A 26,429-nucleotide genomic window follows, 5' to 3' on the forward strand; every position below is an offset into this window, starting at 1 on the left:
CATCGTGGTGCGCGGGCCTCTCACTATCGCGGCCTCTCTTGTTGCGGAGCACAGGCTCCAGACGCGCAGGCTCAGTAGTTGTGGCTCACGGGCCCAGTTGCTCCGCGGCATGTGGGATCTTCCCAGACCAGGGCTCGAACCCATGTCCCCTGCATTGGCAGGCAGACTCTCAACCACTGCGCCACCAGGGAAGCCCTTTTTTTTTTTTTAATAAATTAATTTAATTTTATTTATTTTTGGCTGCGTTGGGTCTTCGTTGCTGTGCACGGGCTTCTCTCTAGTTGTGGAGAGCGGGGGCTACTCTTTGCTGTGGTGCGCAGGCTTCTCATTGCGGTGGCTTCTCCTGTTGCAGAGCACGGGCTCTAGGTGCATGGGCTTCAGTAGTTGTCGCTCACAGGCTCTAGAGCGCAGGCTCAGTAGTTGTGGCTTGTGGGCTCTAGAGCGCAGGCTCAGTAGTTGTGGCACACAGGCTCAGTAGTTGTGGCTCACGGGCTCTAGAGCGCAGGCTCAGTAGTTGTGGCACACAGGCTCAGTAGTTGTGGCTCACGGGCTCTAGAGCGCAGGCTCAGTAGTGGTGACGCACGGGCTTAGTTGCTCTGCGGCATGTGGGATTTTCCCGGACCAGGGCTCGAACCTGTGTCCCCTGCACTGGCAGGTGGATTCTTAACCACTGCACCACCAGGGAAGCCCCTCATTGTGTGTTCTTAAATGTAAGCGTATTCCACTCATATAGGCAGCATGTAACTCTACTTAGGTAATAAAGTCTTATCAGGCGGGTAATAACGGGAAAGACTGAGAAGAAAATAGGATAAGCTCAGATAGTGAAAGGTAATGTATGATATTGGTGTACAAATACAGTATGTACAGAGTTTAAAAAATAAAATGGTAGGAAAGGGCCTATAATATAAAAAGTCCATTGTCCCCTATCTCCTCAGCCCCATTTCTGTTTTCAACTTTTTTGAGATGTTGGTTTTGATATTAACTTTTATGTTCTGAAATAATAATATTATATTGCTGTTGCTTTATCTGTCAATTTTAGGTATAATCTGTGAACTTCCTTTTGTGATATATAAAGATTTCACCCATTTACCCTTCCCCGTCCTCTCAATGTAGTTACATCAGTTCTTGAGGTAGTTCTAAGAACAAAAATAATTGCTCAGTTATTAGCCAAAAAAGATTCTGTGGTTCACTTTATATTTTATAAGATATAAATTGTTTTTCTTTTGTTTTCATTCTTTGTTTCATAGAGTTTAATGTCTTGTTCTTCATTTGATTAATTTTCTAGGTGTGGATCACTAATTTTTCCCAAACTCTCCAGCCCTTCTTAGTACTAGTTTTTACATTTTTATACATCATTAGGTGATCTGTTATTTTCTTACCTTCCCTCCATCTCCTTTGGCTTTTATCTTCCTACTCCAATCTGTATTGATTTCTCAGTAGTGTTACTGAAACAGCTATATTCTCTTCAGATCATCCTTGAAATTCTTTTGCTTTTCTATTATATTGGATCTCCAGTTTACTGGATTCTATGCCATCTTTATTGGTTTACTTCTTTGTTTTGTTAGGATGACATCTTTTCTGAGAAAAGGTACATGGGAGACAAATGGTTTTTAGACCTTTCTGGCCTAAAAGAATGTCTCTTCTACCGTTACTTTTATTGATAACTTTTGTTGGATACAGAATTGTAGATAGAAAATTATTTCCTCTCAGAATTTTGAAAGTGTTATTCCATTTTTTTTTTTTTTTAATTATTAGCACCTTTAATTGTTATTTATTTATTTATTTATTTGGCTGTGTTGGGTCTTCGTTTCTGTGCGAGGGCTTCCTCTAGTTGTGGCAAGCGGGGGCCACTCTTCATTGCGATGTGCGGGCCTCTCACTATCGCGGCCTCTCTTGTTGCGGAGCACAGGCTCCAGACGCGCAGGCTCAGTAGTTGTGGCTCACGGGCCTAGTTGCTCCGCGGCATGTGGGATTCTCCCAGACCAGGGCTCGAACCCGTGTCCCCTGCATTAGCAGGCAGATTCTCAACCACTGCGCCACCAGGGAAGCCCACATTGTATTTCATCTTCCAATATTACTTAGGAGAAAGTATGAGCTGTTTTTATTCCTGAGCTTTTTCTTGTCACTCTTTTCACTCTCCCTGAAAGCTTTTAGGATCTTTATCCCTCCTTGGCTTCAGAAATTTCATGATGGTATGTGTTTTAGTGGGTTTTCAGTTCTGAAAATTTTTTCTTTGTTTCATACTTTCTTCACCTCTGTATTTTCTGCTGTCTTCTTGGAAATATTATTAGTCAGATATTGTACCTCTTTGATTGATGGTTTGTTTTTCTTTTTCTTCCCATTATCTTTCTTTGTCTATTCTACTTTCTGGGATATTTCTCCAGTTTTACCTCTGGACCTTCTATTGAATTTTACAAATTGCTGTAATTTTAATTGGTTTTAAAGTTGTGAATGATATATATGCAAAAACTATATATAATGCATATTTGTACACATTAAAGGGCTCTGTTTTGTAATTGGAATGCATTTTTTAATAGTATTCTGTTCTTGTTTCAGTAATCCAGTATCTTTCATGTCTCTGAGGATATAAATTAATTAAAACCTTTTTTCTTCCTGCATTTTATCTTCTTCCTCTAAATTTCTTTTTACTGTTTGCTTTGATCTGCCTTTAGTGATGCAGCTTTTCTTGAAAGTCTTATTATCCTTGGCTATCCTTTCATGGTTAAGAGAGGGCCAGTGAAAAATGGATTGCAAGTTCTGTGTGAATGGAGCATCTCAGATGTTGGCCTATACTGTATGATGGTAAAATGGTGAGCAGACTTTATTATAGGATAAATGGCCTTTTCTCTTAGATTGTTCGTATTTTCCAAGTCTTTCCCCTTGAGGTACATTAATCTGGTGGTTGGGCAGGTAAGGGTACTTGGGGAGGTTCACCATTCAGTCATAATTTTACTTAATTCTCTCACTTTCAGTTTCTTGTATCTCTGCCTTCTTCAGTATCTGATGTTCCTGAATTTATCTTGTTCATTTTATGTACAGGAAGAACTTATTGTTTCCCTGGGTCAGGTAGGAATAGTATCCTTGCCATCTGGAATGGGAGCCTGCAGGTTTTAACAGTACCTTTCATTTAGTCCTGTTTTCTATTATGCTTCATTTCTGCCTTCAGAGGTATCTGAAGCTCTTTAGTGTGCTTTTCCAGTGTTCTGTGGGGTGAATCTTTTTGCTGATATGTTCTTCTGTGACCCCTTCCAAGTTTGTTTATTCCACACTGTCACTTACTATTCCTCCCTTTTCTATCATCCACAATTTCTTGCTGTCATCTTTTCTTCTATTATCTCTTCTATGACTTTTTTTCCTTTAGTCTATTTGTAGTGTGATTTAGAACAGAAAAGAAATAAATTTGTTTGTAAAATCAGATTGGGCTTAACTGAAAGTGTTGTGTTTTTTTTTAAAAAAATTATTTCCCCTCCTTGCATTGTGGGTGTGGTTATAGAGAGAAATGCTATATTGAGAATTCAAATACCTAGACTTCTCAGAATTGAATATACAATAAAATGTGTAATTTACATAATATAGAATTATTTTAATGATGTGTGTGTGTGTGTGTGTATGTGTGTCTTCACTTAGATTCTCAACTCTCCTTGAAGTTGTATGTTTGGGTCTGTAAGGACCTAGATCCAGTTTACCTGTTACTTTGTTCATATATCATTTTTGCCTTTGGCAGTACTGCATGGCTTGTGGGATTTTCGTTCCCCAACTAGGGATCGAACCCAGGCCCTCAGCAGTGAGAGCATGGAGTCCTAACTACTGGACCACCAGGGAATTCACTCATTTTTGTCTTTTAAGATTAGTTTCCTAGTCAGTTATCAAGCAGTTTAACACCCATTTCCTGACAGTGAATTATTATTTTATTTAAAAATTTTTATTTTATTTTAAAATTTTATTTTATTTTATTTTATTTTGTTATTATGTTTTAACTTAATTTTTTTTTATTTTGGAGGATAGTTGATTTACAATATTGTGTTAGTTTCAGGTGTATAGCAAAGTGATTAATTTATACACATATCCTTTCTTTTTTCAGATTCTTTTCCCATATAGGTTGTTAAAGAATATTGAGTAGAGTTCCCTGTGCTATACAGTAGGTCCTCGTTGATTTTTTTTTTTTAAGATTTTATTTATTTATTTATTTGGCTGTGTTGGGTCTTAGTTGCAGCATGCGGGATCTTTCGCTGCGGTGCGTGGGCTTCTCTAGCTGTGGCTCGCAGGCTCAGTAGCTGCGGTGCATGGGCTTAGTTGCCCTGAGGTGTGTGGGATCTCAGTTCCCTGACCAGTGATCAAACCTGTGTCCCCTACATTGGAAGATGGATTCTTAACCACTGGACAACTAGGGAAGTCCCTATCTATTTTATATATAGTTGTATATATGTGTTAATCCCAAACTCCTAATTTATCCCTCCCCCCACCTTTCCCCTTTGGTAACCATAAATTTGTTTTCGAAGTCTGTGAGTCTTTTGTAAATAAGTTCATTTGTATCATTTTTTTAGATTCCACATATAAGTGATTATCATATGATATTTGTCTTTTTCTTACTTACTTCACTTAGTATGATAATCTCTAGATCCATCCCTGACAGTGCACTTTTATAGTAAATTTGACTAGCTCTTTGGCTTTCCTAATCCAAAATCTGACCTCAAGGTTGTTTTTTTTTTTTTTTTTTTTAATTTTATAGCTACTTTATTTATTTATTTATTTTTGGCTGTGTTGGGTCTTTGGTTCGTGCGAGGGCTTTCTCTAGTTGCGGCAAGTGGGGGCCACTGTTCATCGCGGTGCGGGGACCGCTCTTCATCGCGGTGCGCGGGCCTTTCACTATCGCGGCCCCTCCCGTTGCGGGGCACAGGCTCCAGATGCGCATGCTCAGTAGTTGTGGCTCACGGGCCCAGCTGCTCCGTGGCATGTGGGATCTTCCCAGACCAGGGCTCGAACCCGTGTCCCCTGCATTAGCAGGCAGATTCTCAACCACTGCGCCACCAGGGAAGCCCTCAAGGTTGTTTTTTGAGGGGAAACTCAGATTTCATTTTCACTAAGGATAGTCAAATGTATGATCCTTCACTTTGAACTTGGTTTTTCCTAAACTTAAAGGAAGAAGCTACTCATCAGAAAAATGTTGAGTAATGTGTTTATTTTTCTTCTTGTAGAAATTGTGATATTATAGAATTTAAAACTGGAGGAGGCCTTAGAGATAAAATCCCTTTCATTTTGCCATGGAGAAAATAGTCCTGATGTATCATTTATGCATTTCTGTGTAACAAGGTACTCCAAAAGTAATGTTTAAAACAACAATAAACATTTGTTATCCCCAGAGATATGTTTATTATCTCAATTATAAACATTTATCATCAATCATTTTATGGGTAGGAGTTTGGGAGTGGTTTAGTTGGTTGGTTCTGGCTTGGATTTCTTATAAGGTTGTAGTCAAGATTTGGCCAGGTTATGGTCATCTTTGGATGACCTTACGTGGGACTGGGAGATCTATTTCCAAGTTGACTCACTTCCATGTTTGGCAAGTTGGTGCTGGTTGTTAGTGGGAGGACTCAGTTTTTTCTCATGTGGCCCTTGCCATGGCCTCCTTGAGTGTTTTTCATGATAGCTGGCTTCCCCCAGAGTGAGTGATCCAAAAGAGAGCAAGGCAGAAGTGGTAATGTCTTTTATAACCTAGTCTCAGATGTCATACACTGTCATTTCTGCCACATCTATTTATTGGAAGCTAGTCATTAAGTCCGGTCCACATTCAAGGGGAGGAAAATTGGGCTTCACCTTTTAAAGGGAAGAGTAGTATTAAAGAATTTGTGGCCATACTTCAAATCTGCCACACCTGGAGAAATGAAGTTATTCTTACATGGTCATACAGGAAGTTGGTGATCTATTTGGTACAATAAGAGTTTTGATTTGTTTTGATAATATAACTAGGTGCAAATTTTAAGTGATAGTTGCTTGTCATGTAACCTGGTACTGTGTATTATTTACTTATTGATTCACCAGACCCCTTTGATTATCCACAATATGCCAGGCATTGTGCTACTAACTGAACATGTCTAAGAGAACTAGATTTGTATGTAATAATTACTGATTCTTATTATTTTTATTTATTTTTGTTTTTTTACTGGAGCTGAAGTGAGAGAGAGAGTGAGTGTGTGTGTGTGTGTTGTGTGTGTGTTCTTTAAACACTTTTGATCTGTCAGATAGGATAGGAATGTCCCTCCTAAGTAGCCTTCAAGCAAATTATTATTATTATTATTATCAGCAGCACCGTGTGGTATGGCATGCAGGATCTTAGTTCCCCAATCCGGGATTGAACCCGTGCCCCCTGCAGTGGCAGTGTGGAGTCTTAACCACTGGACTGCCAGGGAAGTCCCAAGCAAATTATTTTTAAATGTAGCTTTTTATTAGTTGACAACAAAATCCCTTATGTAAAATAATGAGCTAGGTTTACTAATAAGGTATTTTATTATAGCCAGTTTCCTGATATTTATTAAACATGTATTGAGTACTTAGTACTTAGAGAAGCAAAGATATAGCCATAATTCTTATTCTTAAATACTTCTTTGTCTAGAGGGACAGATAAATACATACATAAAACTGAAGATGATAGCTGTCAACCTAATATGGTGACTTTTTACCAGTACCAGTTTTTGGTGTGATGCTATCTTTTTAAGTTATTATAGTGCTACTCTACCAGGAAGGAGGAAATTAAATTATTCAAAAGATATTTTAGTATTTGTTTTTTTATATTACTTTTTAGAAAGATATAATTGTTGCCTCTCTAGGAAGCATTGATTTATTGAAAATTTTTTTTTCTCTTATAGGCAATGTCTATGCTGCTTCAAAGAATATAAGCATTTGGAGATTTTTAACCAAGTAGTGTGTGCACTTATTAACTTAGTGATTGCCCAAGTTCAAGTGCTCCGGGACCAGCTTTGTAAACATTGTACTACTATTAACATAGATTCCACGTGGCAAGATGAGAGTAATCAAGCGGAAGAACCACTGAATGTAGAAAGAGAGTGTAATGAAGGAAGTACAGAAAGACAAAAATCAATAGAAAAAAAATCAAACTCTACAAGAATTTGTAATTTGACTGAGGAGGAATCTTCAAAGAGCTCTGATCCTTTTAGTTTATGGAATACAGATGAGAAGGAAAAACTGTTACTATGTGTGGCAAAAATTTTTCAAATTCAGTTTCCCTTATATACTGCTTACAAACATAATACTCATCCTACTATAGAGGTATGTAAAAATAGGTATTGTGAATTTTAAGTAATACCAAGTCATGGTTATGTTGGTAATTTCTCACGTATGAATAAATATGAAGACAGTCATTATTGATGGAAAAAATTGTAAAAATCACTATCGTTATAAAAATTATTTCAGATTTCTTCAGACCATTTCTGTAGCAACTTGTGTTGAACATTTGCTCAGCATAGTTCTATTAAGGAAAGATTTATAAATTGAACTCATAAAATTAAACTGTCAGTGATAGACATTTTGCTGATGTAGATCTATGCTCTATTTACTGTGACTCTTTCAAAAAGTGGTAACTGAGGAAAAAGAAGTACGTAGAGTTTTGAATTTCATTCTTAGAAACATAGGTTAACAGAATTTGGAATTTCTTTTGTAAAGAAAAAATGCTTAACAAATTATCTGTAATTACGAGTTTTAAATAATAGTATTTTCTTTTGTATGTCAAAATGCTTTACTTATTTCACTAGTGATTTTTTCCCCTCCCTCCCTCCCTCCCCCCCCCCCCTTTCCCTCCTTCCCTCCTCCACTAGTGATATTTATACAAGCCTTTCCAGGAGATCAGTAACCCATCTTAGGTATTTAGATAATGGCATTATTTCTACAGATAGCAGGAATTGAAACAGTTATGTGATAATGTATTATAATAATGGCTTAAAACAACAGTGATTAATTATTTCTCATGATTCTGTGTATTGCTTGGGCAATTTCTTTGCTGGTTTTGTATGGCCTTACTTACGCACTTGCATTTATTTTGGGAGTTGGATGGGTTTGAAAGTCCAAGATGGTCTCATTCACACATCTGATAGTGCTGGCTGCTCTTTAGGGCTCCTTGGATTTTTCTCTACATGGCCTCTGTACTAGGGTAGACTATCTTCCTTACATGGTAGTCTTAGCATTGGTCCAGGAAGGCAAAAGTGGAAAGCTGTAAGGCCTCTTATAAAGGTCCAGCCTTTGAAACCACACAGTATCAACTTTACCACATCCGTGTTGGTTGAAGCAATTCACAAGGGCAGCTCAGATCAAAGGGGTGTGAAGTAGACTCCATCTCTGGATAGGAGGAGAGGTAAAGTTTCATTTTAAACTTTTAAGTACATTCTGTTTTTCGTGCATCCAGGAATGGGTAGAGTTGTGGCCATTAACAAATCTACCATATGCTTTTTGTTTTTTTAAGGCTATTTTCTCCAGCTTATTTTTTCTATAACCTCCATTCTGACTTCTCTAAACTTCCTTCTTCATCTGGAAAAAAAGTTGTCCTTTACTGAAAATATTTTCACATTGAATTGAGACTATTTAAAAACATAGCCCAGGAGGTGGGTATTTTCCCTATTAGAATTCTCCATAAGAATATTTTAAATCAGACTGTGCTCTTTCTTCTAGAATTCTTAGCCTATTATCTTCCCATGTAGAAACCTTTTAATAAATCTCTTATATGACATCAGATGTTTATTAATCATTCTAAAAAATGTCATCTTGGAATCCTTTTTCAACAAAAAGGGGATCCATTTGTGCAAAGCTGCAAAATTTAATCTTAGGAACACCACACGAATGTGTTTTTAATGCCTTAAATGATAATTGGAAGATGCGAAAAATAGTTTGGTTAGGGTCATAGATATGTAAAATTCATGCAGAGTGTCTTAGAAATATTTTTTTTCCAGTTAAAAATCTCTTGATAGAGTTACAGCAATACTGAATCTGCCATTTTGCTCTCAAAATCAATTTCCTCATCAGTTTTTTAAAAATGATTTTCAAAAATGATAATCTCCAAATGTAGGCATAGTCACACTCCTTGTGGAATAAAATGCCCCATTATTACTATTCTTGAGGATCATTCCATGTGACTACTTGGTTGAAAGCAGTGGCTTCATAATCTTTAGGTAAAATTCTAATAAAAACCACTTTTGGATATAATAAAGGAGGAGTCTCCTTATACAGAATTCTGTATTCTTATACAGAATTCTAATCTCCTTATACAGAATTTATATGTGCTTCTTTAATATTCTGTTCATAATAGCTGTTTCCCAAGTTTCTAATATCTTAGTAATGAGATGTTATAAATACTCTAAAATTTCTAGTTTCTGTCCTCTGGCCGTGTTATTAAATATGTTAAGGGCCAGCTGTTTCAAAGGGTCTCTGATCAGAACCTTGATGTAGCATACATATATATTATAAAATTATGTGTATGTGTCTATATACATACACACAGATATCTTAAGAAAACTTAATATTTATTATGCAGTGCTATAGAGTTTACTATAGAGATGTTTAATTCCACCTTTTTATAAGGAGGTAGTCCATCCAGTCTTCCCCTCATACTGTTATATGCATCCTTTCCTGATAAGGCCTTTTATTTTTGGTTTTATTTATTTTTTTTAAGAGGCACAAATTGACCAAGACTCTAGGAGAAGATTCAGGACACCTGTGACTTTAGAAACTTAGTATCCTTATTTCATGTAAGAGGAAACTGACTTACAAAGTTTAAAAGTTTTGATCACATTTGCATAGCATATTGCTGAGAGAGTTCTAGAATTCAGGTCTTAATTCTACTGCATTGTTTCTCAAATGTTTCAGACTAATCACTAACTATCGTAATCCCTTGCCAATAGTGAATAAGATGGGAACTTGAAGCCTCTCCTCCTCCTCCCTTCCTCCCTCCATCCTTCTTTCCCTCCTATTGAAGTTGAAAATATTTTTAAAGATGTAGTAATTTAAAATAAATAATATTAATTCACATTAAAAGTTTTGTGGAGGCCAGTGGCATTCTTTTCCTAATTCTGAATAATATAGGTAATTCTATCAAATGAGGTATTGCTCTAGTGTTAAGTATTTTTCTTAGAGCGAGATGAGTATAAAAATTGTAGAGAGAAGAGAGATCATTGCCCTTCTGTTAAAGGTAGATATAATATGCTCTGGCAGATTAAATACATATATTGTCCAAGTTTTTGAATCTAGGCTGGTTTATTTTCTTGCCACTTTCTACTGACTTTTAATTCACCCTTTTTTTAAAAAAAAAATTAAATGTTTTAAATTTACTCTTTTAAAGTATACACTTTAATAAGTAACCATCACTACTATCTAATTCCAACATCAATGACTTCTTTTTATGCAAATATTTTATTCCTAATCTTCTAGCCTTCAATTCTTTGTGGTTAGATCATAGAGCAGCATTTGCTTAATTAGGTATAGAATTACTTTCTAGTTACTCATTTATTTCTCTTTGTTTTAAAGTATCTTTTAAAGTAATAGGCATATTCCTCTGTTTAGCTCTAGAAAGAGAGTGCCATCATCTTATGTAATAAATGTGAGGTTTTGGGGGAAAAAACAAAAACTTAAAAAATTCTTGATAGGTTTCTTAACACCTTTTCAGGGATCCTCTATAATGAGAGCTTTTGAGAGAAGATTCAGCTTTTAGCAAGACTTCCTAGTGTTGCTCCTAGTATTGTTACCAACAGATCTATGTTAACTCTTTACATACTACTTAAAATGAGATTGTAATAACACCTTAGGGTAGTGGCTTCATGTATCCAGAGTAGAAATATGAAATGGTAAAACAGATCTTCTGAGTAGCTAAAATAGATATAACCAAGTCCATGAGTAACATTTTGCACATCAGAATAGAATTCTGTTAGGAGAATTTCTAGCTGTGTCCATGTTAGGCACTAGAAATCTTGACTCCAGTTTGATATTTCAGCATGGTTCATCTGGTCCATGAATCGTATTTAGTAATACTGCAGGAGTTCTTATATTCTGGATTTTTTGAAGACAAAAGGTTTGCTAAGAATAACTTAAAACTTTAACTGTGGCCCTGGTAGTAGAGGCTTGAGAATACATTTAAGGAGGTTTAGTGCACTTAATTTGACAAGTGTTTTGACCTCTCTTAGGACAGTTTTTGATTATTCTGAAATGTTCTGAGAGTTTTATGTATGCTCTCAATCAGTTGTTTTCAAACTTTATTTCAGCAGTCAAACTTTATTTAAAACAGGTAACAGCAAAGAATGAATGGGTTCCTTTGGCAGCTAACTTTTCAGCTGAAAGTATCTAACTTTCTGATTATAAAAGTAACACTTTCAGTATGACTAAAAAAAATAGACTATACAAAATATAGAGTTTAAAAGGCCTTGAATCTTTCCTTTTTCTCCATTCTCTCGTCAAAAAAAATTATGAAATTAGTTCAGCTACTTTCAGACATTTAAAAATTTATGAAAATTAGATCATCTTCATAAATTCTATCTTTAACAAATACAGGATATTATCTTTATATGCCTGTGCATATGGAATTCACCTTATTTATTTTTTTGATTCACCTTATTTTTAACAGCATTTTAAAGGTATACTTTACATACCATAAAAATCACTTGCTTAAAGTATATATTATTTTCATAAATTTATGGAGCCGTGCAACCATTACCGCATTTCAATTTGAGAACATTTTCATCATCCCAAAAAGATAATCCCTCATGCCATTTCACCTTATTATTTTTGAAGCCCGCATAAGACCCTAGATGGTTATGTCACCATTTATTTAACCAGCCTATTGATGGATATTGAAGTTGTTTCTAATTTTGAGATGTTATAAATAGTTTCAGTGAGCATCATTATACATACATTTTCCAGCACTACTTTTACTAGTTGTTCAGGATAAATAACCAGAAGTTGAATTGCTGGGTCAAAGGGAAGGTACATTTTAAATGTTGATAGGTAACTGCCAAATTATCCTCCAACAAGGTCATACCAGCTTATATTCACACCAACAGTGGATGAGTATGCTTTTAGGTAGTTTAAATCTTATGTATGGAAAGCACGTTGTGGAACTTTTGAGTACCTCTAGCGAATTCCCGAGTACAGTTTCAAAACCACTTAACTAAGTCAAAAATTACCCCAATTATTTAAGGAAAGGTTTTTGTTTAAGAAGGCAAAATAATTTGTAGCACATAGTATAGAAAGATTTCTTTGGAGAAGAGTTAAAATATACTTTAGAACTGAATCATATTAGCTTCAATTAGGAATACTGCTGTTCATGATGAGAAGCAATTGTACAATTGGTGAGTTTTTATAAAATCAATCTTTAAAAAATCGTAGTTTTTAAAGATTGTCATGTAGTAGTGTGATGTAATTGTATTTACCTTTTTTTCTTTTTTTTTTTTTAAATCAGGATATATCAACCCAAGAAAGCAACATATTAGGGGCATTCTGTGATATGAATGTAAGTGTTTATCTCTTTTCATTCTTAGGTTTATGGAAAATTTTACTTTTTTGTTCATGTAAGTCTTTTTGAGTTTATGTCTGACCAGTATCTTTCCAGTACTGGTAATAAAATAAAAATTGTTCCTGATAAGTTTTAAAATAATAGATTTTCTTTTTTCTTCAGGATGTAGAAGTACCATTGCATTTGCTTCGTTATGTATGTCTGTTTTGTGGGAAAAATGGCCTTTCTCTCATGAAGGACTGCTTTGAATATGGAACTCCTGAAACTTTGCCATTTCTTATAGCACATGCATTTATTACAGTTGTATCTAATGTAAGTATTGTTTGGAATTGGTTTTAATATTGGGATCAAAGTCTAGTATTTTAATAAAATGAATTTTTATGTCCAGAAAAGGCAGGTTATGAGTGATTTGCATATACAATCCTGTTTTTTTGATTATACTTTGAAAAAATCGAGTACAGAAATCTTTTTTTAAAAAGTCTTTGTTATAATAAAATTGGAATTTGTATCAGCGGTTAGGACTCAGTGCTTTCACTGCTGTGGCCTGGGTTCAATCCCTGGTTGGGGAACTAAAGATCCCGCAAGCTGCACGGCACAGCCAAAAAAAAAAAAATAATAAGAATTTAAGTTAACTAGGTAAATTTAACCATCTACCTCTTGAGCCAGGGATTTTGTACTGGGAAATTTTTGAGTTTTTGGTTACTTAAATGATGGTTAGCCTAGCCTAGGGCACTACTACAGTGTGTCTGACTTCCCTGTATATTGCAAGTGAAGAACGAACATTTCTTTTTGCCTTTGTAAAGAAGATAATTCTTTCGAATGTTGTGAATGTCAGCTGCTGTGAAGCACAATATGTGTGGAAGCAGAGAGAAATACATTTTACCACCTGTGTGTTAAAATTTAACCTAAAATAATCTTCTATTCTGGTCATCATTTAAAAAAATAGTGAAGCAAAACTTAAATCTAACTTTACCAAAGCCTGAATTCTTGTATTAACCGAATTACCTTAAGTAATAACTACTGTGAAATATTTCAAGTGTGTATATAAAATAAAAATACAGGGTGAAAAAAGACCGAACAAAATAACTTTGTTTCATCGTTTCCAGTGTACAAATAACACTGGAGAGGACACTGGCTTTACTCAAATTTATTGAGTATCTGGAACTCCATGTTTCCTTATTTGAAATAATTAATTTGTATCAATGTCATTTTTAGTCCCCAAATTCCTTGGTTTCTGACAGGTTGAACATACTACATGTAATGGCAGTGTAGCATGGTAGGTTAAGAATATACACTTTGCAGTCACAATTGCATTTGAATTCTGAACCTGAGCCTCAACTTTTTAATTCGTAGAATGGGAATGATAAATATGGTGATCTGCCTTAAAAGATTGTTGTGAGGTTTTAAGATAGATTTTTAAGCTCTTATTAATAGCACCTGATACATAGTAAGCCCTTAGTGACTGGTGCTGCTATTTATTTTAGCTATTATTAACACTTACCTGATTCTGTTAGTCTGATTGACCTTGTTTGAAAGGAAGGTTTATTCAGTTTGGCTTCCTTTGGGAGAAAGAATAAAAAACAGACTTTTGAGTGAACTTAAATCCTGTGTTGACATTTTAATTTTAAACTGTCATAAATTTAGAGAGGGTAAATAACTGAGTTTGAAATCCAAAGTTCAAAAAATAATTTATCAACAGTTTTCCTTAATCAGGAATATTACCTGAATTAAAATGTATTTCTTGAATTAATTTTACTAAATCTTGTTAAAAGTCTATTATGGAAGCCTCGTTAAAGGCTTTAACTTATTGCTATCTCTTGAAAAGTAATCCTTTACTAAAGAAAAAGGTTTGGATTCTGTTTCATTTTTCTCTTCAGCCTTTTTATGACTGCTAATTGGTGGGCTGTTGTCAATTTGCATAACTTTATCCTGTAACTCAACTGAGAACATTAAACCAAAGTTAAAAATTAGTCATACTGTTTAAATTAATAATTAATTGTTTGGATACTATATGTTTGTTTTTTTCCTGAGAGTATAACATAATGTACTTTTTTTTTTTTAACATCTTTATTGGAGTATAATTGCTTTACAATGGTGTGTTAGTTTCTGCTTTATAACAAAGTGAATCAGTTATACATATACATATGTTCCCATATCTCTTCCCTCTTGCGTCTCCCTCCCTCCCACCCTCCCTATCCCACCCCTCTAGGTGGTCACAAAGCACCGAGCTGATCTCCCTGTGCTATGCGGCTGCTTCCCACTAGCTATCTATTTTACATTTGGTAGTGTATATATGTCCATGCCACTCTCTCACCCTGTCACATCTTACCCCTCCCCCTCCCCATATCCTCAAGTCCATTCTCTAGTAGGTCTGTGTCTTTATTCCCGTCTTGCCACTAGGTTCTTCATGACCTTTTTTTTTTCCCCCTTAGATTCTGTATCTATGTGTTAGCATACTGTATTTGTTTTTCTCTTTCTGACTTATTTCACTCTGTATGACAGACTCTAACTCCATCCACCTCACTACAAATACCTCCATTTCGTTTCTTTTTATGGCTGAGTAATATTCCATTGTATATATGTGTCACATCTTCTTTAGCCATTCATCCGATGATGGACACTTAGGTTGCTTCCATGTCCTGGCTACATAATGTACTTTTTAAACAAAGGTTTTATAACTTGATTGGGTAACTCTCATTTAGCATCTTTTCCTCATAAAAAAATATTTTTTGATTTTGCTTTCTTCATTCTAATTTTTTAAATATAGTTAATACTTTGGTGCAAAGTAAGAGCTTAAATTACAATTCTTTTTGTAATTAAGTTGTCTGCAGACCCTGTACTTTATTTTTTTCAGAGTTTGGAGTTTTTCTTAAGGGACTGGTGACATTTAAAGCAATATAAGTGTTGGCATGATTTCTGACCTTTTTTTTGGAGTTTTGACCACTCTGCCTGAGGTTTATATGAAAACACTTAGCAGCCACTTTAAACAATTGAAATAGACATCCTTTTGCATTTTGAGAAACTTTAAGGCCTGTAAATTTCAGACTTTTCTAGTCACATACAAATTGATCTAGAGCAGGGTAGTTTCCTTTAGTGGATCATTGTAAATTATAAACCCTGGTCGTTTCTGTATGTCTCATTTCTTTTCTTGAGAAACAGGCAGCTTGTTTAGCCATGTTGTTTCAGCTTCGGTAAGGCTGAAGGTCCCTTATTTGGGAATCTCTGATTTTCCAGGGGCTTTCATACAGGAACAAAAACGCCTACATTTAAATAATGAAAAAATTACTGGATTTTAGGGCAATCCTCTTCTTGAAAAGCAAAAAGTTCTGTGAATCATAAACTCTTTTTATGGTAAGGTAGGTAAGGCCTGACCTTATTGAGTACCTGTTTCTCCCACACTTGATTATAGTAAATCACACATTCAGAAGAAAACATGTTTATATCAGTTCCTGGGAACCAAACCATTCTGTTTGTTTTCTAGGGTCATTCCCTCACTCTTAATGAGGAAGGTGGTGTTATCTCCTAGAACCTTAGCTTGCAGCACAGGAAAACTCGCTTTGCCCTGAGTCTGAGTTATCAGCAAAGAAGGAAAACTCTTACTTTCATCAGTTAAGGTTCAAATCTGATAATACGCTTAGGCCGATACATTTATTTCAGTCTCAAAAGTTTGCTTTAGCATTTCTAAAATAACACTGACTGTTAGGAGAGTTCTCAATTTTGCACAAGTACTACTCCACTCTTATAAGGATCTATTCTTAGTAATAATGACTGCAGCCTCAGGGAAAAAAACAACAAAATCTTTATATATGTAGTTGTCTTATTTTGTATTGGCCTTTAGATTTTCAGCAAAAGCAGTTAACCAATATTTAGCACAGCTTAGAGAAGTAGAATGTAGAGTCCTCATAGAAGTTTCCCCACTGAGATGCATGGTGAGTTATAGCTCATAGTGTGTATCCTGCCTCAGCCCTCAGCAAAGATGCCTGAGTTAGTCATCTCAGACATGACACCTTTTATTAATTACAAAATAACAAAGCCTAAGGACTTTCCATAAAGAATTTAAGAGTCATGGGATTTATTTTATTAATATGAATGGAAAAGTACAAATGAGCCTTAATAAACCTCATGAATATATGCTTTACAAAACAGATATGACAAATTATTACCTAAGAGATGTTATCAGAGATGCAAACTTGTAGTAACACATCAGAAGACACAACAATTTCCGAACTGTCAGTTTCCTAAGACTACTTTACAAAAAACACTAACAAGGACTATTTAATGTCAGAAGTTAGCCTGGGATTATACATTTTCATATATTTTCACACTAATCAGGAGAGTTCGTTGACAGTTCAGTGAAGTTTTCATTTTGTCATTTTGTTAAAACTAGCTTTGTGATGCAGAATACTGCCTGCATTTATGCAGTTATAAGGGGATCAGACAATATTTTTTCCTATTCCTGAGATTTTTAACATGTACTTAGAAGGGCTACTAGAGCGTTGTTATCACCAAGATGGGGAAGCTCAAAACTTACAGTAAGGGAAGAAAAAGGACCTATATGATTAATAGCATATGGAATTTGATTCTTGTAATGTTATGCCTCATAGTAGTATTAAAGAATGTAGATTTTACAGAGGAATAATCTTGGGCTTGTATTGTAGTTCTGTTATGTACTATCTAATTTTTTTGTTTGTTTTTGTTTGTTTTATTTAAAAATTTTTTATTGATGTACTATCTAATTTTGATTACATTATGTCTATAAGCCTCACTTTTTTCATCTATCAGAATGGAAATATTAAGGGTTCAGTAAATGGTAGCTCTTCTTTCTATTAAAAATTTCTTTCCAATGTTGACATTTTTTCCCTTGTCATTTTTATTTAAATTTTTGTTCGTTGGCATATTTGTTTATCCCCAAATAAAAGGTATCACTGTACCTATTTTCATTTTCGTCCTCTCTGATGTATCTTATATATAATTGAATCTGTTAACCTTTTAAAAAAATTTGAAATAAACATATAGAAAAGTGAACAGAACGATAAGATATGGCCCAGTGACTTATTGAAGTGAATATCCCATTTAACCACTACCCATGTCAAGAAACAAATCATTGTCAACTCCCCAGAAGCCTCCTTTATGATTCCTCTAAGTCACTATCCCATCTCTTTGCCCTTAAAGGTGAACACAATTCATATTTTTATTTCTTGCTTTTCTTTGTTTTACTTAAGCTTATATCCCTAAATACTATGATTTAGTTTTGTCTCTTGCTAACCGTATAAGTGGAATCACATAAAATGCATTCTTTCATGTGTGGCTACTTTTGTTTAACATTGAGATTTATATTGCATGTAGTTCGAGTTGCTCATTTTGATTGTTGTATAATACTCCTTTAAAAATATACCAACATTCGGGGCTTCCCTGGTGGCGCAGTGGTTGAGAATCTGCCTGCCAATGCAGGGGACACGGGTTCGAGCCCTGGTCTGGGAAGATCCCACATGCCACGGAGCAACTGGGCCCGTGAGCCACAATTACTGAGCCTGCGCGTCTGGAGCCTGTGCTCCGCAGCAAGAGAGGCCGCGATGGTGAGAGGCCCGCGCACCGTGATGAAGAGTGGTCCCCACTTGCCACAACTAGAGAAAGCCCTCGCACAGAAACGAAGACTCAACACAGTCATAAATAAATAAATAAATAAATAAATAAATAAAAGAACGTGAATTTCTAAAAAAAAAAAAAAAAAAGACATTTAAAAAATATACCAACATTGATCTATTTTACTGGTGATGGACGTTTAGGTTATTACAATTAATGTGGTGTCAGCATTCTCTTACATGTCTTTTGGTGCATATGTGCATGCATTGTATTTTCATATATATCTACTAGTGGAATTTCTTTATCACAGGGTATACATATATTCAGTTTTACACATTAATGCTAAGATTTTCTGAAGTGATTGTATTAATTTACACTCTTACCAAGAATGAGAGTTCCCATTGCTCCATATCCTTGCAAACACGTAGTATTCTAACTCTTAGAGATTCCTGATGAACTAATAGTAGTATCTCATTGTGGTCTACTTTTGTGTTTTTAAATGACTAAAGAGATTGAGCACCATTGCATGGGCATATTAGCCATTTCAATATTTTTCGAGAAGTGTCAGTTCAAGTTTTTTTAATCCGTTTTAAAAATCAAATTGTTTGCCTTTTCCTTACGAATGTGTGGAGATTCCTTATATGTTTTGGATACAAGTCTTTTGCCTGACATTTATGTATTGCTAATATCTTCTTCAACTCTGGTTTTGCTTTTCATTCTCTTGTGTCTTTTAAGAGTTATTATTTTTAATTTAACTATAGTTGATTTACAGTACTGTGTTAGTTTCAGGTGTACAGCTTCAGATTCTTTTTCATTATAGGTTAGTACAAGATACTGAATATAGTTCCATGTGCTATACAGTAAATCCTTGTTGTTTATTTTATATGTAGTAGTGTGTATCTATTAATCCCATACTCCCAGTTTATCCTTCCCTCTCCCCCTTCCCCTTTGGTAACCATAAGTTTGTTTCCTGTTTTGTACAGAAGTTGATTTGTATTATTTTTTTAGATGCCATGTATAAATGATACCTTATAGAATTTGTCTTTCTCTGCCTAACTTACTTTACTTAATATGCAAATCTTTAGGTCCATCCACGTTGCTGCAAATGGAAGGATTTCTTTTTTTTTTTAATGGCTAGGTAATATTCTATTGCGTATGTATACCACGTCTTCTTTATCCATTCATCTGTCGATGGACATTTAGGTTGCTTTTATGTCTTGGCTATTGTGAATATTGCTGCTGTGAACATTGGGGGGTGCTTGTACCTTTCTGAATTAGGGTTTTTGTCTTTTCAGAATATATGCCCAGGAGTGGATCATATGGTAACTCTATTTTTAGTTTTTAAAGGAATCTCCAGACTGTTTTCTATAGGGCTTCACCAATTTACGTTCCCACCAATAGTGTAGGAGGGTTCTCTTTTCTCCAAACCCTCTCTAGCATTTATCATTTCTGGACTTTTTGATGATGGCTATTCTGACTGGTGTGAGGTGTCGTTTTGATTTCATTAAGAGTTATTTTCTAACCAAAGTTAATGGTGTATAATTTATAATAAATTTTTTTCTTTATGGTTAATGTTTTCATTAATGGATAAAAAAATCTTTCTTATGAAGATATTTTTCTATGTTCTGCAATTTTTATTACGTTACTTTCACATTTTTATCTATAGTTCAGTTGGAATTGACTTTTGTGTGTGGTGTGTGAGGGATCAGGATTCATTTTCTTTTCTATATAGACAGAAGCTGGACCTATCACTATAGCAAAGACAGTCCTTTCCTATTTGTTCTGAAGTATCATTTTGTCATAAATCAGGTATCTTTATGTGTCTTCTTGTGCATGGGTCTGGGATTTCTAGTATATTCCATTAGTCTATTTGATTAGTCTTGTGCTGTTTTGCATACTGTCCTAATTTCTGCTGCTTTATAAGAAGTCTTGCTATCTGGTAAAGCAAGTTCTACCTCCCCGTCATTTTTAAAAAAAATTTATTAAGGTGTAACTGACAGATAATATTAGTTTCAGATGATTCAATGTTTGTATATGTTACAAAATGATTACCACAGGAAGTCTAGTTAACGTCTGACACCATTCATAGTTAACAAATAGTTTTTTTATGAGAACTTTTAAGAACTATTAGCACTTTCAAATATGCAAAACAGTTTTTTTTTAAAAAGCATACTATTTTCTTTTTAATTAATTAATTAATTTATTTATTTATTTTTGGCTGTGTTGGGTCTTCGTTTCTGTGTGAGGGCTTTCTCTAGTTGCGGCAAGTGGGGGCCACTCTTCGTCGCGGTTCGCAGGCCTCTCACTGTCGTGGCGTCTCTTGTTGCGGAGCACAAGCTCCAGATGCGCAGGCTCAGTAGTTGTGGCTCACGGGCCTAGTTGCTCCGCGGCATGTGGGATCTTCCCAGACCAGGGCCCGAACCCGTGCCCCCCGCATTGGCAGGCAGACTCTCAACCACTGCGCCACCAGGGAAGCCCGCAAAACAGTTTTATTAAGTATAGTCACCATGCATTATATCTCTACTCCCTGTCATTCTTAAAGAGTGTTTTGTCTCTTCTTGGACTTTTGCATTTGGAATCAGTGCCTGAAGTTCCACGTATAAACCTTTTTGGGTTGCATTGAATCTGTAGATCAATTTGCGGAGAACTGTCATCTCTGCAATATTGAGTCTTCTAATGTATAAATATGGTAAATGTGTTTTTATTTACATGCTTTAAGATTTGTCTCATAATTTTCTGTATTTATGTGGAGATGTTATATATCTTTGTTAGACAATTTCTAGGCACATGATATTTTTTGATGCTGTTGTAAAGAGAATATTTTTGAAATTTTTGTTTTTTTCTGGTATGTAAGATTGTATATATGTATTATATATATGTAATATAGTATGTGTGTGTATGTATGTATATATATGTGTGTATATTAATTCATTACTTATATTAACTTTCTAAGCAGCAATCTTGCTAAACTAGTTAATTCCAAAAAGGTTTATCTGAAAATTATTTTGGATTTCTTACTTACATAATCACATCATCTCAGAGTAATATTGATTTTAATTCTTCCGTTTTAGTCTTATGCCTTTTATTCAGTTTCTTGTCTGTTGCACTGTCTAGGACCTTCAGTCTAAGTTGAATTAAAGATATTCTTGTCTTGTTCCTAGTCTCAGAGGGAAGAGTTTTAGCATTTCACCGTTAGTATTGTATTTGCTATAGGACTTATGTTTCATTAGATTAAAGTGAAGCCATGCAGTCTGTATTTACAAATTTGTTTTCAGTTTGTATTACTTGCATGTGTTAAGGCTTAGTATTGTAGTTTCTTGTTTGATGATTTGCTTAGGATTTTTTTCTTATATGATATTTAAACCACGATTTATAAGAATAAAACTAATATAAGCACATTAGATTTAGAAATGGGCTGGAATATTATGCAGAAAAAATTAAGTGAACAGATTATTATAACTTCCATTATAACTTAGATTGGGATACTTACAGTAAGAGTTTAATTAAGCAAATAGTTGTTGATATTGTGATCAGTGTTTGACTCTATAAAATATATTTGTCTTAGATGGATATTGAAGTGACCAGATATCAGGTAATTTGATATTTTTTAGAAGGAAGGATGATTTATTAAAAAATTAACTTAGGGCTTCCCTGGTGGCACAGTGGTTGAGAATCTGCCTGCCAATGCAGGGGACACGGGTTCGAGCCCTGGTCTGGGAAGATCCCACATGCCGCGGAGCAACTAGGCCCGTGAGCCACAACTACTGAGGCTGCGCGTCTGGAGCTTGTGCTCCGCAACAAGAGAGGCCGCAACAGTGAGAGGCCCGCGCACCGCGGTGAAGAGTGGCCCCCGCTTGCCGCAACTAGAGAAAGCCCTCGCACAGAAACGAAGACCCAACACAGCCAAACATAAATAAATAAATAAATATAGCCATGTGTACCTGTCAATTCCAAACTCCCTAACTATCCCTTAAAAAAAAAAAATTAATTTAGTTCTATAGTATTTGGGTTGCTACCATACAAAGAGGTATAGAGTAGCAGGTAGTAAGATGTTACTTGGATAGATGGTTCTCCCTTTTCAGGAAGAAACTGATAGTAATTCTTCAGATTGATTTTAGGTATATGGATTAGAAATGTTTATAGGTTAAATTACTTACCTGATATGTGTGCAGTCGTATTTCTTAGTTTATCCTTTTCAAAATAGTTGAAATATATTTAGTTTTTAGAGGCAGGAAAATACTAAATGTTCTTATTTTTAATTAAAGACATGTATTTCACATATTCATTAATCATTAATATCATTTTTATGTTTCTTTATAGATTAGAATATGGCTACATATCCCTGCTGTCATGCAGCACATTATCCCTTTTAGGACATATGTTATCAGGTAAGTTTATAAAATCTTTTCCCCCTGGTTATCAGCGTAGTAATGTTTAAACTATTCATAACATAGTACAGAATTATATTGTTTGAAAGTCCTTTGTATTCACATCCTCCAGAGAAAATTTTTGACAATTTGATGTATTTTTTAATGCACCTATGTAGGTTTATATTTAATGTTTACTTTTAAGCAATTTATGTTGGAATTTTTTTTTATGTGAGTATAAAGAATTAAACAGATTAACAGTGGTTGCATGATATTCCACTATATTTATTCAGTCAACAGATGTATACTAAGTATTATGTTGTAGGCACTGGAGATACAGCAGAGAAGAAAATATTTCTGCTTTTGTGCAGTCTGTGTGCACAATAAGTAAATGATACAGTTCATCAGAAAGTCATGAGTATGACAGAGAAAAATAGCAGCAAGGGTGGGTTGAGAGTTCTAGAGGGCGGGTCACAATTATATCTATGGTATAGAGAAGGTCTCATTGGGGAAAGGGTGATATTTGAGTTCTGTAAGTCCCAACCTAAGAAGGAAACCTAAGACGAGGATAGAGATATTATCATATTGATTAGGCTTAGAGTGTAAACTGTTGGAGTTCTAAGATTGTATTTCTTGATAATATTTATGAGTTCTTTATAATTTTTATTCATTTGCAAAGATTTGAGTGCCTGCTATTTTCCAGTTACTGTTCAGGTTGTTGGAGAAAGTATCAGGAAAAGAATCAGATAGTGATGAATTCTATGCAAGTAAAGATAAGGTGATAGAGAATATGAGGCCTTTCTGAAAGGTGACATCTGAGGAACATGAATCTGCTAATCAGATGATAAGTAGAAGGACATATTTCAGGTAGAAGGAACATAAGGGCATAGGCTTTGAAGTTGGAAAGAATATGACATATTAAAAAACTAGAAGTAGACTGGTGGAGCATAGTGTGTAAGGAGGTAAGATTATGATATGAGGTTGGATATAAACAGGGGCAGATTATTCAGGACCTTCAAGCCATTTTAAGGAGCTTGGATTTAATTTTAGCAGTGGGATCTATTGAAGGGTTTTAAGTAGATGAATCATGACGACGCTTTTTTTAAAAAATATTTTAAGCTGCTTAATTTGTAATCTCTTTTTAAAAAAATTTCTTTCTTTCTTTCTTTCTTTATTTTTGGCTGTGTTGGGTCTTTGTTGCTCCGCGTGGGCTTTCTCTAGTTGTGGCAAGTGGGGGCTACTCCTCGTTGCGGTGCGCGGGCTTCTCATTGTGGTGGCTTCTCTTGTTGCAGAGCGTGGGCTCTAGGTGAACAGGCTTCAGTAGTTGTGGCACGTGGGCTCAGTAGTTGTGGCTCGCAGGCTCTAGAGCGCATGCTCAGTAGTTGTGGCACACGGGTTAAGTTGCTCCGTGGCATGTGGGATCTTCCCGGACTAGGGCTCGAACCCGTGTCCCCTGCATTGGCAGGCATATTCTTTTTTTTTTTTTTTTTTTTTTTTAAAGATAGCATTCCTTTTTTTTTTTGTAATTTTATTTATTTATTTATTTATTTATTTATTTATTTATTTATTTATTTATGGCCGTGTTGGGTCTTCGTTTCTGTGCGAGGGCTTTCTCTAGTTGCGGCAAGTGGGGGCCACTCTTCATCGCGATGCGCAGGCCTCTCACTATCGTGGCCTCTCGTTGTGGAGCACAGGCTCCAGATGCGCAGGCTCAGCAGTTGTGGCTCACGGGCTTAGTTGCTCTGCGGCATGTGGGATCCTCCCAGACCAGGGCTCGAACCCGTGTCCCCTGCATTGGCAGGCAGATTCTCAACCACTGCGCCACCAGGGAAGCCCGGCAGGCATATTCTTAACCACTGTGCCACCAGGGAAGTCCTCATGATGGTTTTTAAAAGATCACTTTGGCCTTTAAGTGGCTCATAAATTACAGGAGTGTTGGAGAAGCTAGGAGACCAATTGAAAAGTTAATGGAGTAGTCCTGGAAAGAAGTGATGGTTACTTGTACAAGGATTGTTTATGGTGATTTGAAAATTGACTGGATATAGTTAAAAATGAAATCAATAAGGTTGGTGATTGTGGAGTTTAAGGAAAGGGGTAGCATAGTGGAAGACGCTTAGCTGCCCTCCCTTTGATTTCTCTTTTTGCTGTGAGTATCATTAACAGATGTGAAAGACTGGGAGAATTTAAAGACGTAATTTTCAGATGCCTATGGGACATTTAAGTGGCACTGGGAAATTGGGAATATAAGCCTGTAACTTAGAACAACAACGTTAATTTAGGAGTTGTTAGCATAAAGGTAGCACTTAAAAACCATGGGAATAGGACTTACCTGGTGGCACAGTGGTTAAGAATCCACCTGCCAGGGCTTCCTTGGTGGCACAGTGGTTGAGAGTCTGCCTGCCAATGCAGGGGACACGGGTTCGATCCCTGGTCTGGGAGGATGCCACATGCTGCGGAGCAACTGGGCCCGTGAGCCACAATTACTGAGCCTGCGCGTCTGGAGCCTGTGCTCCGCAACAAGAGAGGCCGCGATAGTGAGAGGCCTGTGCACCGCGATGAAGAGTGGCCCCCACTTGCCACAACTAGAGAGAAAGCCCTCGCAGGGAGGCGAAGACCCAACACAGCCATAAATGAATAGATAAATAAATAAATAAAATTAAAAAAAAGAAAGAATCCACCTGCCAATGTAGGGGACACGGGTTCAAGCCCTGGTCTGGGAAGATCCCACATGCCGTGGAGCAGCTAAGCCTGTGTGCCGCAACTACTGAGCCCATGTGCTGCAACTACTGAAGCCCGCATGCCTAGGGCCCGTGCTCTGCAACAAGAGAAGCCACCGCAATGAGAAGCCCTCACACCGCAAAGAAGAGTAGCCCCCACTCGCCACAACTAGAGAAAGCCCGAGGGCAGCAATGAAGACCCATCACAGCCAAAAATAAATAAATAAAATTTTTAAAAAACCTCATGGGAATAAATGAGGTCATCTGGGGAGAGAATGTAGAAAGAGAATAGAAGTGAATCGAGGGGACTTCCTTGGTGGTCAGCGGGTAAGACTCCATGCTCCCAATGCAGGGGGCCCAGGTTCGATACCTGGTCAGGGAACTAGACCCCACATGCATGCCGCAACTAAGAGTTTGCATGCCGCAACTGAGTCCACATGCTGCAACAAAGATCCCGCGTGCCGCAACTAAGACCTGGCACGGCCTAAATTAAAACAAAAGAAGTGAATCTAGGATGGAGTGGTATATCAGTTTGCTTTTGCTGTGTGAGAAAACACCCAAAACTAGTAGCTTAAAATAACAGCCATTTATTATTTGTCACAGTTCTCTGGTTGGCTAGCTTTTCTGATCTGGGCTGACTTGGCTGGACCTGGGTGCTCTGTGATAGATAACCTCAGTCATTTGTCCTCTGGTTGGCAGGCTGATTGGTCTTGAGTGGTGAAGGGTGGTCATATGTATCTTGGCAGTTGGCTGGATGTCAGTTGGGGTATTAGCTGTCTCTCTCATCCAGCAGGCTATCCTGAGTCCTTTTCTCAGTGGTGGAAGAGTTCCCAGCAAGAGAGGGCAAGCTCAAAGGCTTTTTAAGCTTCTGCTTATGTTACATCTCTTAATACCCCACTGGGCAAAGGGACCTTCATGGCAAAGCTCAGATGCAAGGAAGTAGAGGAATAAATGACACCTTTGATGGGAAGAGTGGTAAAGTCACATTGCAAAGACTACTATATAAAGTGATGGGAGGAATTTGGGGCCTTTCTGCAATCCATTACAAGCCCTGAGGAGCAATACTGTTGAAAGGTTGGGTACAAGAGGAGGAACCAACCAAATAGAATAGGTGGGGCCTGAGAGGAAAACCAGTGGTTTGTGATTTTTGAAAGCCAAAAAAGAATGATGTTTAAAATGTACACATTTTGAAGAATTTTGGCTGTGTTGGGGAGTAGATGTACTATTTATATGAAATCAACTGAAATTTACTAAAACAGG

General features: G+C 36.2%; 1 protein-coding gene across 7 annotated transcripts in view; it reads left to right on the top strand.

Moving 5' to 3' along the window:
• Positions 1-26,429, top strand: part of USP34 (ubiquitin specific peptidase 34) — a 236,854-nt gene that overhangs the window by 43,253 nt on the left and 167,172 nt on the right. For all 7 annotated transcript variants that reach the window (XM_036873004.1, XM_036872997.1, XM_036873001.1 and 4 more), the window contains exons 3-6: positions 6,864-7,284; positions 12,449-12,499; positions 12,665-12,814; positions 22,406-22,473. In XM_036873004.1, coding sequence (XP_036728899.1) covers positions 6,864-7,284; positions 12,449-12,499; positions 12,665-12,814; positions 22,406-22,473 — 690 coding nt within the window. The remainder of the gene's footprint in view (positions 1-6,863; positions 7,285-12,448; positions 12,500-12,664; positions 12,815-22,405; positions 22,474-26,429) is intronic.

The sequence above is a fragment of the Balaenoptera musculus genome, chromosome 13, assembly GCF_009873245.2.
Source record: "Balaenoptera musculus isolate JJ_BM4_2016_0621 chromosome 13, mBalMus1.pri.v3, whole genome shotgun sequence".
In the NCBI taxonomy this organism is placed as follows: Eukaryota; Metazoa; Chordata; class Mammalia; order Artiodactyla; family Balaenopteridae; genus Balaenoptera; species Balaenoptera musculus.